The sequence below is a fragment of the Prionailurus bengalensis genome, chromosome B2 (genome assembly GCF_016509475.1).
Source record: "Prionailurus bengalensis isolate Pbe53 chromosome B2, Fcat_Pben_1.1_paternal_pri, whole genome shotgun sequence".
Lineage (NCBI taxonomy): Eukaryota > Metazoa > Chordata > Mammalia > Carnivora > Felidae > Prionailurus > Prionailurus bengalensis.
The window spans coordinates 80,263,242-80,276,483 of NC_057349.1; the positions used below are offsets into that span (position 1 = coordinate 80,263,242).

General features: G+C 39.9%; 1 protein-coding gene across 1 annotated transcript in view; it reads right to left on the reverse strand.

Annotated features, from left to right (window-relative positions):
- The window catches only part of MDN1 (midasin AAA ATPase 1), a 173,021-nt gene that overhangs the window by 59,814 nt on the left and 99,965 nt on the right, over nucleotides 1-13,242 (reverse strand). The window contains exons 44-52 of the mRNA XM_043591932.1: nucleotides 11,143-11,302; nucleotides 10,198-10,314; nucleotides 8,750-8,958; nucleotides 5,477-5,625; nucleotides 4,901-5,112; nucleotides 4,338-4,558; nucleotides 3,107-3,220; nucleotides 1,342-1,474; nucleotides 73-188 (exon numbers count right to left, since the gene is read on the reverse strand). Coding sequence (XP_043447867.1) covers nucleotides 73-188; nucleotides 1,342-1,474; nucleotides 3,107-3,220; nucleotides 4,338-4,558; nucleotides 4,901-5,112; nucleotides 5,477-5,625; nucleotides 8,750-8,958; nucleotides 10,198-10,314; nucleotides 11,143-11,302 — 1,431 coding nt within the window. The remainder of the gene's footprint in view (nucleotides 1-72; nucleotides 189-1,341; nucleotides 1,475-3,106; nucleotides 3,221-4,337; nucleotides 4,559-4,900; nucleotides 5,113-5,476; nucleotides 5,626-8,749; nucleotides 8,959-10,197; nucleotides 10,315-11,142; nucleotides 11,303-13,242) is intronic.

Consider the following 13,242-nt stretch of genomic DNA (forward strand, 5'->3'; position numbering starts at 1 on the left):
AGGTCTCTTCACTTTAGAGACATTATGTGATCAGATGCATTAACTCAAGAATACAAAAAGGAAACCTCTCACCTTTATGGAATTCAAAGGACATTCTCAAAACACTATTTCTTAACTTTTTGCCACCAACAGAAACCAAATTTGCTTCAGTAAATATCCGTTTTTCCCGGTCAAGATATATGATTGTCCTGAAATGAGATTTAATAACATAATAAGTAGTATTGGTTATTGGTGAATACTACTTTGCAATCACATCCTCTACCTGCTGAAATCTTGAGAACATCAATCTCCTTCAACCTGCCATTCCTCTCCAGCCCCTGAAAATTCTGGACTAGAGACATGGAGGTGTAGTGATGACAACTGAGTTGGTGGTAGCATGGGGCAGAAGACAGATGGCCTGGAAAAGCTGCACCTAGGAAGACTGCCAGGCCTCACTCTTGCTCTGCCATGATCTGACAAACTGCACTGTGAACTCTTAAAAGTGGCCATTATAAAATTAATCTCTGGTGTTAGAAGTTACCAGGGGAGGAACAAGGGGAGGGGAGACAAGGGGGCCTTTGAGGTGCTAGTTCACATCACATGCATGAGTTCACTTCGTGAAAATTCATCAAAACCAAATATGCTCATTATTAATAACAGTGTATTTTTCTGTAATGCACATTATACCTCATCATAAAATTATTTTTAAAAACCTATTACATTAACACTGATGGCTAATTAAAAAAATACTCTGACTCTTGAGAACAAACAGAGGGTTGCTGGAGGGGTTGTGGGAGGGGGGATGGGCTAAATGGGTAAGGGGATCTACTCCTGAAATCATTGTTGCACTAACTTGGATGTAAATTAAAAAATAAATTATTTAATTAAAAAAAAATACTCTGGCCATTACATTAAATGTGAGAAAAGACCAGCTTATATCACAATTAAGTAAATTTATATGTTGAGTGTGTGTGTAAACATGCAGGGGCTACATATCTCTGCAGCATTTGAGGATGGAAAATGATATGGACACAACACTGAGGATAGGACCTACGAGAAAATGAGCACGTGAAAATGGGAGGAGCTGCCAAGAATCATGAACAGAAAACAATAGAAACATAACTACCTTATGATAAAGAATTAATTGTAACATGAACACAACATTAAAGTTAAGCTAGTACCTCTTAAAGCATCTTGTTAAATTATTAAGAACTTGCAAAATTTATAGGCATTTTGACATCAGAGTCAGAATTACTTCACTGAGCACGGAGCATGATGTGACAGAGTTTAGAAAAGGCATGATCTGTGAAGCTATGGTGTACAGTGAGGCAAACAGTGCCCAGAATAGCAGGCTTCACCTACTTGTTTGCAACAGACTCTAAAAGGGCAAAGAGCTGCTCAGGCTGATCGGTTTGTGGGTCAAAGTCCATCGAATTTCTAATGATGTCCAAAGCCTGTATATTCCACCGGGGGTCCAAAGGGATCACAAATTCATCTGGTTTAAGAAACAAAAAAACGAAATTTTGGAGTTAAACTCCTTGCCTAGCAAATTTCAGTTGAAGACTTTTCTTGGTCCTAATTTGATCACATTGAGTCCTGATGGGGAAGACAAAGAACAGGAAAATGCTGGTTTCAGCCCATAATACTAGAAAAGTAAGGTTCAACTGCTTCTACACTATTTCCTTTCTAAATGCAAAATTTCTACTAATCCTGAAAATTCATTCTGCTTTAGGACGAAGGTAGTTCCTGTTACAACATAAGCATTATGACCAATACATTCACCTGCTCAGGTCCCACAGTGGGTCAGAAAAGAATCCATGAGCTTAATCACCCAACCTGTGCTCATTAACCGCAAAAAAACTAACTTACATGGTGGAAAAATGAATGAATATATTTCTCATTGTTTGCTTTCAGTAAGAAAAACAACACAAGATTATTTCGCTTAAAAGCCAAAAGCAATTTCTTTACAATAACAGACTATGGTGTTTGCTGCTACCTCACACTTCTTTGGCTTAAACTTGACACTTCTTTTGTAAAGCAGCAGTGCTCAGATCTGACCCCTTTCCAGAGGTTGTGAGAACCCAGGGAAGGGAGGTAAGACAAAACAACGGTAACATTACGTTGAAGATGGCTAGGTAGGTCAGTGGAGCACAAGGTTTAATGGTACCCACCATACAGTAGACTAACAAATGCCTACTGTGAACAGCAAAGTACATGAAAGAGGGAGCGCGTGTTCCAAAGTCCAGGAAGACTACACAATCTAGAGCTACACATTTGAAAAGGAGGACAAAGGCATACCTAGTATGTTCCAATAATGGGCAAATGATATCTGCTTAAAAGGGAACCTGCTATTCTACTCTAGAACTGTGTTCCCAATAACCAAAAATCCCACATACTTGGCAAGCCATGATTTAGTTCAGCCACAACATGACCACTACGGTAGTTTTCCCTATCTGTTTTCTTCCCAACATTTACCTTGTTAACCTTTAGTGTAGATAAGGTAATTGGTTTAGCACAAAAGCATCATACTTTCTTTTTTGGTCAAAATCAAATGAAGATGGGGTGGGAAATTAAAAGCCTGGTTCTGTCAAAATGTCCCTAATTTCCTTATTCCTTTTAAGAGAGAGAAAGACGTGCGCACGTGTGCAGCAGGGGCAGAGAGAGGGAGAGAGAATCCCAAGCAGGCCCCCGCACTGTCAGCGTAGAGCCCGGTGCTGGTCTTGAACCCACGAACTTCAAGATCATGACCTGAGCTGAAACCAAGAGTCGGATGCTTAACTGACTGAGCCACCCAGGTGCCCCTAATTCCCGTATTTTTCAAACACAGGCAATGAGTATGAATGATGGGTCCCAAATGAACAAGCCAGTTGTGGCTGAGTTGGGACCAGAGACCAGTCTTCCACTCCTGTGTTCTTCCTTCTATGCTTGTATATCATCATCCTCTTTCAAAGACTAAAGGATACAATGGATAGTTTCTAACAAGAAGAGGAATTTGCATCTGGATACTTTGAGTCTTCTAAATATTACTGTTATCACAGTGGTAGTTCTGTCAGGTCTTTTTCCATGAACTCAATGGACCAATTTCCTAAACTATGCTGAGAACTCAAAATCAAATCTCATGCAGTACCTGTTATATTTGGTTGTAATATTTTGATGACATTACTGACCCCAGCTGAGAGAGAATTTGAGTAAAAATTCCTAAGTGATGCAGCACTGGCTTCCAAATGAATCTGTATTGATTCTGTGGAGGAAGGAGAAGCAAATGTTAGTATCTAAAGTAAGGCTGTCCAGGTAAACTTTTTGTGATGATGGAAAGAAACATCCTATAGTTGCACTGTCAGAGTAGCCACTAGTCACATGTTAGTAAGCACTTGAAATGTGGCCAGTACAACTAAGGACTGGATTAAAAAAAATTTTTTTTAATGTTTATTTATTTTTGAGAAAGAAAGAGCATGAGCAGGGGAGGGGCAGAGAGAGGGAGACATAGAATCTGAAGCAGGCTCCAGGCTCTGAGCTGTCAACATAGAGCCTGACATGGGGCTCAAACCCATGAACAGAGATCATGACCTGAGCTGAAGTCAGATGCTTAACCGAATGTGCCACCCAGGCACCCCAAAGGACCAGATTTTAGATTTTATTTCATTTTAATTAACTTATATTTACATTTTAGTAGCCATCTGTGGCTAGTAGCTCTCATATAGGACAATGCAGATAAGAATTTATAAATTCTCTATACATTTGTAGACAGATCACATATACAATATACACATCTTCTGGCTAATTTCTCATGGATAGAAAGGTTCATATAAACTCAGTTACTTTAGGTAACAAGGTGTACCAACAAATTCCATGCTCTGTACTTTGCAACCCATGCAATATTGTTACTGTTGGATTTTTCCTCTTAAAATGAAAGAAGTACAAAGAAATTAAGCATGAAAAATTAGAGCACTGGAATGAAAATAAAAGTCTCTTATGCACTTTTAGGGGAAATGAATTTACCAAAAGCAACCCTTCCCAGATAGTAATGTTGTGCAGCAATAGTACAGAAGCATGTTCAAAAAATAAATAGTAACATAATATAGTACATTTTCTTTTTGGATTTGATAGGTGGAAAGATACTGAAATGAATTACATGGGAGCAAAGTTTCTCTTAGGACACATCTAGGAGCAGATATGTTCCTTAATTTTTTAACAGTTATACAAACAGTAATGCCAGGTCACAAATTTCTTGCTAGGAGATCTTCCAGATATAATTTTAACAGTGTCCTCACAGAATAACACAGCTGCTGAGGCACAAAAATAGGGTACGGGTAAATATATTCACTTATTACATATACAAAGTAAGCTTTTTGACTCACCAAGCCCCTGTGGTATATTCTTGGCTAAATGATAAAGCCATTTAACTCTGAGCACCCAATCTTGATTGGTTGCTCTTTCTATAAGCAATTTAACAGCCATGGCCAGAACATCTGGTTCATCAATCCAGTAAGTAGCCACTTCGATTGAACTGAATTTCAAGCTCTCAGGGTTAGAGGACTGCATAATTTTCTCCAAGTCTGGTAAGGTAAGAGGCTGAATCCTGAAATTAATTAGAACAGCAAGGCAAAGTCAGTACTAGAATGAACTTACATCTTATATTTCAAAGAACTAGGTAAATAACTTTGCAAACAATGGATCAAAGAGGTAATGGGGAAAAGATTAGTCCCCTTCAAAGGAGGACAAGTAAAACATTATGAAGTGAATAATAAATAGGGAGGAATATCGCAATGAACAAGGAAACTGTGACAGCTGGGTGATAAATGACCACACAACATTCTGGTCAGACATGTTGTGTCATGACCATTATCATTAAAAAACAAAACAAAACAAAACAAAAAAAAGCCAAGATGCCAAAGAGATACAACCTCAAGGCTCCACTAACCTGGCCCAGCTGCTGGTTTTCATGCTCATCCTGTTAAGGCAATATACTAAGACTTGTCCATCACTTCGGACTCTAGAGAGGTGAGAATCTTCTGTAGCAAAGATTGCTGAGGGCAGAGAATCTGGCCACAGGCCCATGGCAAGGATGGAGTTACCCCAGGTTTCATGGGCTCGTAGAGAAAAAACATGTTTCTCCAGTAAAGCCTGCACAAGCTGGTAGGAGATAAAAACACGTGGTATATAAGCAACAATATATAAGTGCTAATACCAAAAACTAGCAGAGTAATAATAGTTTTCCAGGCCCCGATAGTTGTTGTCATATTGTAACATACACATCCTTCAATTTTCAACATTACAGGGTAAATTCCACTTTTTCTAATGATAGCTAAGTTTCCAAGAAGTAAATATTGTATTTCACCTATTTACCAGAAAATTACTTGGGATACCAGATCTCTACTAGAAAGTAACTAAAGCAGTCCACTCTCAGTTCATTAAAGTTATCATCAATAGAATTTCCTCCACCTAAATAACGTAGAGTGTTATAACTGAGAAAGCTATTTGCAACATTTCACAGTACCTTTTGGTTTGCTGGTGAATGCTGGGAGCGGACATATGCTTCCCAGCATACTTCAGAAAAGGCTGTGTCTAAACTCAGCCCTCGCTGTAGGCACTGCACAATGAGTAAGGCTGTCTGAATTAAAGTTGAAATAGATGATGTTGGAGAACCTATAAAGGAAAACATATTGCCATCTATGAGCAACAGATTCTGCAAAATCTCCAATGAAAACAAACAAATTCAACTTCACATCAAGCTTCATTCTACTCAAATTCACCCAGACACTTATTTTAGAAAGGCATCTAAGTGGATATTAGGGTCTCACTAGCACACAATGGACTTGTAGGAACATTTATATTCCTTCCCTAACCTGTGTCCCTCCCTCTCTTTCTGTCAGAAGCAGAGTGCAGGAAAGCAACAATTACAAGTATGACAAAGCCTGATCACACATATCCTTAAACCTAATGTCGACACACAATGAAGGTAGCAGAAAGAGCATGGTCTCATGGAGGACCAAGCACTTTAAAATCCAACAGAACTACTTTCAATTCTCACCTATCATTATTAACTGTTATGCTCTGATGAGTTATTCAACCTCTCTGAGCCCTATCTATAAAATGAAAACATGCCCTGAAGAACTAATGTGAAGAAGACTAAAAAAGCAATTGACATTGTACCTAACACATAATGGTTACTCAATAAGGAGTATCATCATTTTTTAGCATTATCTTTTTTTTTTTTAATTTTTTTTTTTCCCAATGTTTTTTTATTTATTTTTGGGACAGAGAGAGACAGAGCATGAACGGGGGAGGGGCAGAGAGAGAGGGAGACACAGAATCAGAAACGGGCTCCAGGCTCTGAGCCATCAGCCCAGAGCCCAACGCGGGGCTCGAACCCACGGACCGCGAGATCGTGACCTGGCTGAAGTCGGACGCTTAACCGACTGCGCCACCCAGGCGCCCCTCAGCATTATCTTTGTTATTATTCTTGCCTACTCCTGTGTATTTGGACATTTAAAAGAAGCAACACCTGGCTGTTTTGAACAAGTCAAAGTTCCCTCTTTATTCTACCTTCAAAAGATTCAATGACCATCCTGAAGATAAGGACAAACTTTAATGTCTAAAGCAGTATTCCTCAAAGAATGGGTCTCTGGATGAATCCATCAGAATTACCTGGGAAACTTCTTTAAAATACTAATTTCTGTGCTTCACTCAGACTTGTTGAACCCACTCCCTTAGGGGGAAGTAGGATACCACCATATCTACATTTTTAAAGACTTTTCAGGTAATTTCTATTTGTATGTACACTAAATTTAAAAACCTCTAGACTAGGGGAGCCTGTGTGGCTCAGTCACTTGAGCGTCCAACTTTGGCTCACGGTTCATGAATTTGAGCCCCCCCCCACCTCAGTCCCCCCATAGGGCTCACTGCTGTCAGTGCAGAGCCCACTTCAGATCTTCTGCTCCTCTCTCTCTACCCCTCCCGCATTCATGCTTTCTCTCTCAAAAATAAACATTAAAAAAAACCCAAAAAACCTAGACTAGCAATTAAATGGAATAACACATGAATCTTTTTTTAATTGTTTTTTTTTTTTAATGTTTATTTATTTTTGAGAGAGACAGAGCGAGAGCAGGGGAGGGGCAGAGAGAGGGAGACACAGAATCCAAAGCAGGCTCCAGGCTCTCAGCATAGAACCTCACGCGAGGCTTGAACTCATGAGCCATGAGATCATGGCCTGAGCCAAAGTCAGATGACTAACTCACTGAGCCACCCAGGCACCCCAACACATGAATTTCTTTCTTTCTTTCTTTTTTAAAATTTACATTCAAGTTAGTTACCATATAGTGCAACAATGATTTCAAGAGCAGATTCCTTAATGCCCCTTACCCATTTAGCCCATCCTCCCTCCCACAACCCCTCCAGTAACCACCTGTTTGTTCTCCATATTTAAGAATCTCTTATGTTTTGTCCCCCTCCCTGTTTTTATATTATTTTTGCTTCCCTTCCCTTATGTTCATCTGTTTTGTCTCTTAAAGTCCTCATACGAGTAAAGTCATATGATATTTGTCTTTCTCTGACAGACTAATTTCGCTTAGTATAATACCCTCTAGTTCCATCCACGTTGTTGCAAATGGCAAGATTCCATTCATTTTGATTGCCGAGTAATAGTCCATTGTATATATATATACCACATCTTCTTTATCCATTCATCCATCAATGAACATTTGGGCTCTTTGCATACTTTGGTTATTGTTGATAATGCTGCTATAAACATTGGGGTGCATGTGCCCCTTTGAAACAGCATATCTGTATCCCTTGGATAAATACCTGGTAGAGCAACTGCTGGGTCATAGGGTAGTTCTATTTTTAATTTTTGAGGAACCTCCATACTGTTTTCCAGAGTGACTGCACCAATTTGCATTCCCACCAGCAGTGCAAAAGAGATCCTCTTTCTCTGCATCCTCGCCAACATCTGTTGTTGCTTGAGTTGTTAAATGTTGGCAATTCTAACAGGTGTGTGGTGGTATCTCGTAGTGGTTTTGATTTGTATCTCCTTGATGATGAGTGATGTTGAGCATCTTTTCATGAGTCTGTTAGCCATCTGGATGTCTTCTTTGGAAAAGTGTCTATTCATGTCTTTTGCCCATTTCTTCACTGGATTATTTGTTTTTTGGGTATTGAGTTTGGTAAGTTCTTTATAGATTTTGGATACTAACCTCTTATCTGATATGTCGTTTGCAAATATCTTCTTCCATTCCCAGTTGCCTTTGAGTTTTGCTGATTGTTTCCTTCACTGTGCAGAAGCTTTTTATTTTGATGAGTTCATTTTGATAGTTCATTTCTGCTTTTGTTTCCCGTGCCTCCAGAGACGTGTTGAGTAAGAAGTTGCTGCGGCCAAGTTCAAAGGTTTTTGCCTGCTTTCTCCTGGAGGATTTTGATGGCCTCCTGTCTTACATTGAGGTCTTTCATCCATTTTGAGTTTATTTTTGTGTGTGGTCTAAGAAAGTGGTCTAGGTTCATTTTTCTGCAGGTTGCCATCCAGTTTTCCCAGCACTACTTGCTGAAGAGACTCTATTTATTCCATTGGATATTCTTTCCTGCTTTGTCAAAGATTAGATGGCCATGCATTTGAGGGTCCATTTCTGGGTTTTCTATTCTGATCCACTGATCTGAGTGTCTGTTTTTGTGCCAGAACCATACTGTCTTGATGATTACAGCTTGGTAATACAGCTTGAAGTCCGCATATGAATTTCTATAAGAAAACTCCACAGAGGCTAGAAGTCAAGCACCTTACCTACAACAGTACTCTGGATCTCCATGTGTAGAGCCAAGAGGGTGTCACACACACTGTCCCCCACCAACCCAAGGCTGTGCAGGAGAACTTTCAGATCCAGGTTATCTGGGATGTTCCCATCCCCTTCTCCTGAAATGTAGATTTCAAGTCCACGATTCCTCATCGCTCGGGATATTTCTCCATGAACAGGATCCATCGAGAGAAAAAGTCTGGTAATACAGCAATCCAAAGGAAAAAAAATTAAAATCCCAGTTGCAACCAATGATGAGGCTGCTCAACAACAAGTGCTGAAGGCAGACAGTATATGGCTCCTCTTCAGGGAGCTTATCAAGAGGATCTCACTAACTCAAAGTCTGCTACTTTCATCTGTCTTCTATCTTGTAGTGCCAAAATGCATGAATACAGCAAAATCAGTGTCTCTAAACCTATTCACCTTAGAAACTAGTGTTTATCCAGTGCACCTTTAATGCTATCTGAGAACATTAAAATTCTTACTTTCAGATATTTCCCAAATCAAATAGTGCTAATTCATCATTCTAACTCACCTACAGAGATCAAAAAAGGGAGCAGTGTGCTCTTCTGAAACAATTATCTTCATATATTCAACATCTCTGCCTAGCTATCTAACATCTCCAAAACTAAACAGTGGATTCCCTGTTGACCTTCCCTACATCAAACAAGCTCCAGGGCACCTGGGTGGTTCAGTCAGTTGAGTATCTGACATCAGCTCAGGTCATGATCTCATGCTTAAAGGGTTTGAGCCCCATGTCAGGCTCTGTGCTGACAGCTCAGAGCCTGGAGCCTGCTTTGGATTCTATGTGTCTCTCTCTGTTCCTTCCCCACTCACAGTCTCTCTCCCTCTCTCTCTCTCTCTCTCTCAAAAATAAACAAACATAAAAACAAAACAAAACAACAATAACAAAACCCTGCTCCTTTGCCAGTCTTCCCTTTCTCAGTAAATGGCTCGCATATTTATCCAATTACTCAGGCCAAAAATTTAGGTAAAATCTTTGTTTCCTCTTTTTCTCAACCCACATGTCTGATCAGCAAATCCCAACTCATGTTACCCCAGTCTAAGCTATAGTATCTCTTGCTTGAACTATTGCAAAAGGCTTAAGACCATTCTCCCTGCTTCTACCCTTTATCACCAACCCACTATAAAAACCTCAACTATTTTTTTATTTTTTTTTTAAATTAAGCTTTGTGCCCAATGTGGGGGTTGAACTCACGACCCCCTGAACCAACTGAGCCATCCAAGTGCCCCCTCTTATTTACTGAGAGTCTGGCAAATAGCAGAGCCTCCATAAATATTTAACTGAATCAATAAATGAGTGAACATATTTATGACTGAATGTATGAATATAATATGTAACAACGTCCTACTGAATGTCCACCTCCACTATTGAGGTGGTCAGATTCTTAATCAGAAACTTAAGAGGCACAAATACCTGAAATTGGGATTTGGTGTTATGGTGGGAGTGGATCCATCTATCATTCCTCTTTCACTAATAGTGAGAACACCTCCAGGTTCCAGCAAAGCATTCAAACGATCCAGCACTGATGGGCTGCATAGAGAGACGTCAAATTAAATGGTGGCAGACTGACATCTGCACGCATTCTACTTTCATTACACAGGCTTCCCACTGATCCTGACCCATGTCCTCCTTCAGCATGGATCACTCCCCCACATAGAATTGTGCTCTCTCTCTCCCCATCTGCTCCCCTTTTCACTCCCCAAGGCACATTGCTCAGAGATTCATACACAGTAAATACCCAAAATACTGTTAAATAAATAAACAAAATTAAGGGAAATGGTTCCATGATGTTTAACTCTTTTCTCTTTCCCCTTCCATCTTCCCCACTTCCCAACATTATCAAATCAATTTAAAGGCAACTGGGTTTCAATTCAAAACATTCTGAAAAATGCTTCAGGTAGAGAAACCATCAGCCAACCTGGAGTGGCTTCTATTATGCTGTGTACTACGGTAGTTTTATGACGCCGTTTTCGTTATTTTAGAATCAAAGCAATACACTGATACACATTTTCTACTGTCTGCCTTGTAAAAGATCCTCCATTTCAAAAACCTGTACTCAAGAATGACCCTAACAAAAGGAGTTTTGATGTTAAATAAAAAGGTCTACCTCAAAAACTGGAAAAGTAAACAAATTTTGTTAGCTTTCAGTTCACCCCAAAACAGTCATACAGAGCTAAAATCTTGCAGCTAATGACCAACTACCTTTGTTCACCACAGGGATAAGACTACAGAAGATGACTGAGGATACATTTGAGGTTAAGAAAACAACAGGTTCAAAACCCAGAGCTTCCAACTGGGTTTCTACTTTGATAAGCATATTCCAAATTTCAATCTGGTGTTTAAGCAGAATGTCCTTACTTGCAGAAGTTAACATTGTCCATCAAAAGCCAATCTCCAGACTTCAGAGCCCGAACCAACATGCTGTCAACCCATTCAAATGTGCCATGGCTGCGACCACTGGTGGATTGCAGAAGCTTCGCCCCAAAATTTCGGAATTCTTCCACAAGTTTGGCAAACTCTGAAATGTCACAGCCATAGCACTTAATGTCAAAGGAAGGCAATAAAAAGACAACAAAAGAAAAATGAACAAAACCCCTTAAGAGTTTATTAAAATAAAATAGGAAACTTCTGGTCCAAGTTTTTGAAGTTTCATAATAGAGTATATATAAGAAGAGGGTTTTTTTTTTTTTTTAATTTGTTTAAACAAAACAGGTACGAAATTTAGGTCTGGTGGCAGAAAATACTTTTTAATGACTAGATAGAGGTAACTCAAGGGTGACAGAGATGCAAATAATCTTTGTCATACTTTCTCACATGGCACAAGGAGAATAATGACTCCCATCTATTACTGCATTTTTACCAAATGAAAGGGCATTAAGTTGGCACAATGAAATCAAAGTCGTGAAGTCAAAGGTTTCTTTTATAATGACCATATCACATGATTATAGTAACAACTGGTATTTACTTTCCTAGTGCTTTTTTTTTTTTTATGTTTATTTTTGAGAGAGAGACAAAGCATGAGTGGAGGAGGGACAGGGAGCAAGGGAGACACAGAATCCGAAGCAGACTCCAGGTGCTGAGCTGTCAGCACAGAGCCTGACTCGTGAAATGCAAGATCATGACCTGGGCCAAAGTCGGATGCTTAACTGACTGAGCCACCCAGGCATCCATTGCCTAGTACTTTATTTCCCTGGAAACTGCCTTATGACCCTTGTTCATATCACAAAGTATTATGTATTGGACTCCTGCTTCTGGCCATGAGGAAATAATAAGGTTTAAACTTCAGCTCCACTGTTAACAATTTAAAAACTACACAAGATACACAAACAACTGCTTTCAGACACTGGAGAACAGACAGCAGAGCTCTGTGATACCTGGGGAAAGAAAGCCCTAAAATTGCCCTTGATTTCCACCTGGAAGGAATTTCTGGATTGCAAAGCAAGGAGAGGGAACTCCAATGTACCACAGAGGTCTCACTGATTTGAGGACAGACTGAAACTCAGGGAGGCCAAGCCAATCCAACTACGCTGAAGGGCAGAGTACTCAAGATGAAGGAGCTATTCAAAGAGCTCCAGAAATTTAGATAAGGGCCTCTGGAATCTTTGGCTAAATAAAAAAATCTGCATGTGCTTATAAATGGTGAAGCTCCACAAGGATGAGAACACTCGCAAGGAAAACCTGGGGAGCTATGAGTGGAACGATTCCCAGAGCTCACCCAAGACTGAGTATTACTCCAGTTCCCACCAGCAAAACTAAGGAGACCCCAGTGAATATACCAGCAATTCAGCAGAGATGCCGTGCAAGCTACACCTCAATAGGGAGGCTAATCTAGCCCTACAGTAAAGGTTACTCTGGAATGACCTTAAAAAGCTTGAAAAGATCAAAATGACCTTTCAAGAGAGCAATGTAGGAAGATCCTGAACTCACCTCCTTCCATGGACACACTGAATTGATAGCTATCTACGGAACAATTTCCTCCAAAAGAACCCTAAAGTCTGGCTGAGTGATGACTACACACCAGACAAATGGAAAAAAAACCCAAAAAACAAAAAACAAGCAGGAAAGAGTGGCTAGGAAATAATCTCGCCATAAACACTACCCCCACAGCATAGTGACCCACAACTGGAAAGGACCTGAAAACCTGCAGCTTCCCCTTATGGAGCAAAAGGTTTGAATCCTACATCAAGAATCTCAACTTCTAAAACATGTACCTAAAAAGCAAGCCCTCAAAAACATCTATCTTCTAAAAGCAACAGAGTTTGGGGCACCTAGGTGGCTCAGTCAGTTAAGCGTCCAACTCCTGATTTCGGCTCAGGTTATGATCTCGTGGTTTGTGAGTTCAGTCTGTAAGTTCAAGCCCCGTCCTGGGCTCTGCGCTGACAGTGCAGACCCAACTCCATCTCTCAAAATAAATAAACTTTAAAAAGAACACATTTCCCTAAAAATACAATGTAATAC